Source organism: Silene latifolia, chromosome 11, assembly GCF_048544455.1.
Source record: "Silene latifolia isolate original U9 population chromosome 11, ASM4854445v1, whole genome shotgun sequence".
In the NCBI taxonomy this organism is placed as follows: Eukaryota; Viridiplantae; Streptophyta; class Magnoliopsida; order Caryophyllales; family Caryophyllaceae; genus Silene; species Silene latifolia.
The window spans coordinates 168,844,261-168,848,518 of NC_133536.1; the positions used below are offsets into that span (position 1 = coordinate 168,844,261).

Sequence of the window (4,258 nt, forward strand, 5' to 3'; positions counted from 1 at the left end):
TATGCAGGGGATTCGATTGTCCTGGAACCTTGCGGTGGTGGGTTCTCCGGCGTATCGAGTAACTCGAAAACTAGCTCGGGTGAGGAATACGGCTAAGAAGTGGGCCTTGGATAAGAAGAGTGAATGGAGGAAGGTATGGGATGATTTAGACGGAAAATTGGAAGACGGTTTAAATACCGATGTCATGGGTGGGGGGGATGATTTGTATACAAGGACAAATGAGGAGGTAAAGGCCTTTGCGAGGGCAACTGCGATTTTTTGGAAGCAACGTGCTAAGATGCGGTGGATCGTGGATGGAGATACTTGTACAAAGTTCTTTTTCAATTGGGTTAAGGGGAGGAAGGGAAGGAATTATATTCATGGCATCAGAGGGGATGATGGGACATGGATATACGATCAAAGTCTTGTCGGCTTGGAGTTCCAACAGAATTTTAAGGTATTATATGTTGTTTGTGATGACAACCAGGAGGGGGGATGGAGTGGAGATCTGCGAATTCTTTTGATCGAATTCTCTCTTCGATAAATAGGAAGGTATCGAATGATGATGCAGACTACCTTATGAAGCCGTTTACGGCAAAGGAAGTACGGGGTGCAGTCTTTCAGATGGGTGCTTTTAAATCACCAGGACCAGATGGTATTCCTGCGTGCTTCTTTCAGAAATGTTGGTCGCTGGTGAAGAAAGAGATAACTAAGGTTGTGCTCTCTATTTTGAATTCAGGACGGGTCTTACGAGAACTAAATCGAACCTTTATCACTCTTATTCCAAAGACTGATAATCCAGAAGGGGTTTCGGATTATAGGCCCATCAGTCTGTGTAATGTTTTGATGCGTATCGTGTCTAAATGTATCACGAATAGAGTGGCAAGAGTTATGGGGGATTTGGTGAGTGATGCTCAAAATGCTTCCATTCCGGGACGTCATATTAGCGATAACATTCTTCTTGCCCATGAGACTATTCATCGTATTGTGAGTCACAAGAAAGGAAAACATGGACGGTGTGTATTTAAGGCAGATATGAGTAAGGCTTATGACAGAATCAAGTGGGATTTTTTGGAGGCGGTTCTCCTTCGGTTTGGGTTTCCACAAAAACTGGTGCTACTCATTATGAATTGTGTTACCACGGTGTCCTATGAAGTCTTGCTCAATGGTTCTCCACTACCCCGCTTTCAACCGCATTGTGGTTTGCGGCAGGGAGATCCCTTATCCCCTTTCCTGTTCATTCTATGCATAGAGGTGCTGGGAGGGCAGGTCGAAAATGCAAAGGATGTGGGGCTGCTGAAAGGGATCATGTTATGTCAACAGGAGAGACCAATCACTCACTTATTCTTTGCAGATGATTCGGTCTTTTTCTTCCAAGATAGCGGGCGAGCGGCTTTTACTTTAAAACGGATTTTGGATGATTATTGTGATGCATCTGGGCAAAAATTGAATTTGGACAAATCTGGCATTCTCTTTAGTCCAAGTACGACTCTAGAAAAGGCCCAAGAGACCATGAGGGTACTTCGTGTACAAGCAACAAAGGGTATTGGAAAGTATTTGGGAATCCCTGCAGAATTTCAAGAGTCAAAGAAGGGGATTTTTGATTCACTTCTTGATTATGTCTCAAAACGTATCTCTTCATGGAATGGAATTTTCTTATCGCCTGCTGGTAGGTTAACCCTAATTTCTTCAGTCCTATCAAACCTTTCTAATTACTTTCTATCGGTTTTCAAAATTCCGGTAAGTGTGTCATCAAAGCTCAATACTCTGTTGGCACAATTTTGGTGGGCTGGGTGTAAATTGGGGAAGAAACTACATTGGTGCGAAAAATTTCCTCGCTTCCTAAGAGTTCGGGGGGCTTGGGCATAAGGAATGTGGGGTGCCTTAATAAGGCTCTGCTTGCCAAGAACGGGTGGAGATTGGTTTCGGGGGATGATTCTTACTTCAGCAGGATTTTCCGGCGGAAAATCTTTGGCACTAATATTTTTGTTGATGGAACCCGCCCTAAGCAGGGTACTGGTTGCTCTTGAGGGGTTAAAAGTATTAGATATGGTCTGGAGCTGATCATGGAGAATATTGGTTGGAAACCGGGCTTGGAATCTGAGCTCAATGTGTGGAATACGAAGTGGGTAAACGGGGAATCACCTGAACCACAGGATCGTTTCGGATTCTCGCTTTTCTCTTTACTCGGAGAGCCTTCAAGTTCGTGAGTTATGGAATAGCGATTTTACTTGGAATGCCCCGTTGGTGCGTACACTTTTTAAGCCACAGGATGCGGAGCGGATTATTGCAACTACGTTATGTGCGTCGAGGAAGCGGGATGAAGTTTTTTGGCCTCTTACGAGCAATGGTGTTTACTCGGTTAAAAGTGGGTACGGTCTTGCCTTCATGGAGTTTTTTGACAAAAAGGGGACTTTAAAAGATAAATCTAGGATCACGATGACAGGGAGGGGTTTCTGTAAATCCCGATTATGGAACTTACCTGGGCCGAAATTATGGAAAATTTTGATCTGGAAGATCATTACAAACACTCTTCCAGTGGGTTTTGAGTTCCAGAAGCGATCGATTGATGGAAGCCATACTTGTCAAATGTGTTTGGGGGATCAACCTTATTGTGAGACGATTGAACATATCTTTAGGGATTGTGCTTTGTCTGCTAGGGTTTAGGCGGGGTCGGTCTTAGGTATTCGGGTTGAAGGGGCGACTATGGTACCGCTTTGTGATTGGATTGTAAATTGGATCCGGTTTTTGGAGAAGATGGAGGGTGGGGAAAAGAGAGTTCTTGTCTTCCTGGCGACGTTATGGGGTCTTTGGACTGCTCGTAACAATGTGGTATTCAAGGGGGGTAGGGTTATGCCGAGTATTCTTCTGGAGTCCGTCGCTAACAATGTGGAAACGTATCTACAAGCTATGATGAAGGAGACGGAACGCAATGATAAGGTGAAAGGTCAGGTGATGCCTTCAATGGATAGCACTGAGATGAGGTCTATCAAGGATGGGTTTCCTGTGTATATGGTTGGTCGGAGGGATCCGTGTAGACAAATCAGGGTTAAGGTTGACGCAAGGTGGTCTAAAAACTTGGCCGCCGGGATTGGGTGGGTGGCTTTAGATGACGCGGGGGTCAGATTTGCGCACGGGAGCAGGAAGATTACAGCAGAATCAGCATTGCACGCGGAGGCTCTCGCTATCTTCGAGGTTATCCAGTGGGCTGTCGGGAAAGGCTTCCTCCATCTAGAGGTGGTGTCTGATTGTTTACCACTAATATGTCAGATTGCAGGTTTGGCAGGAGTGAACCATGTTGTCAAAGGCATTCTGCAGGATCTCAAGGGGTTTTATGCTTATTTTCATTGTTTAAGTTTTTCGTATATTTCAAGGAACCTTAATGCTGTAGCACATGGCCTTGCATCTCGGGCCATGAGATTGTAATCCCTTTCTTTACTGTTGCCAAAAAAAAAAAAAAAAAAAAAAAAAAAAAACAAACGCCCTATCATATATTAACATCTTTAATAAAGACGTAATTAATCCCCATTATCCATACCTAACCCAATAAATCAAGTTTAAATTAATTCATTGAGGTCTGTCATGTACATTATATAACTTTGTAATACATGCACATATAACATCTTACTATTGAACCAACCTTGTGTTGAATATATTAGAGGTTACCCAACACATTGGAATGTAGCTAAACCATTATTATGTGGAACTAAAATTCTCATTTTGTTTTAGAAATTGACGTCTTAATTTATTAATATCCAATGTAAGGATGTTCATACTAAGCTAATTTAGTACTACGCCACTTTTCAATATAAAACTCCCTTTATCTCGAATATTTATTTATCTTTTATATTATTTATGAGAATTATTTTAATAAAAAAATAAACAAATAATTAAAACTACTGAGATAGCGACTTTTACGCACAAAAACTAACACTTTGAGAAAGAAAACGAGCCAAGATTACAAAATGTTTACGTTGGTCCCAAATTAATGAAAGCAAACCATAAATTTCAACAAGTGAAATCATTCCCACATTCTCATATTTCGATCATTATTTCACTCTTTTAGGTCATGCACTTTTATTGTGTGGACAACGATGGAATGAATGACATACATATATACACTTTGAAGTAAATCATATCATGTCTTTCTTAAGGTAGCGCAACGTTCAAGCAACAAGATAACAGGACCATTTTTCTTTACTATTATATCATCATTCATCACATTCATGTCTATTTGATCAAGGCATATATTTGAGAAAGAAACAAAGCAAAAGCCTTC

The 4,258-nt window shown here is 41.6% G+C and overlaps 1 protein-coding gene across 1 annotated transcript; it reads left to right on the forward strand.

Moving 5' to 3' along the window:
* Positions 1 to 2,685: 2,685 nt before the first annotated feature.
* LOC141614336 (uncharacterized) lies at positions 2,686 to 3,405 on the forward strand. The gene has a single exon (XM_074433091.1). The coding sequence runs from the start codon at positions 2,686 to 2,688 to the stop codon at positions 3,403 to 3,405; it is 720 nt and encodes a 239-aa protein (XP_074289192.1).
* The last annotated feature ends 853 nt before the right edge of the window (positions 3,406 to 4,258 follow it).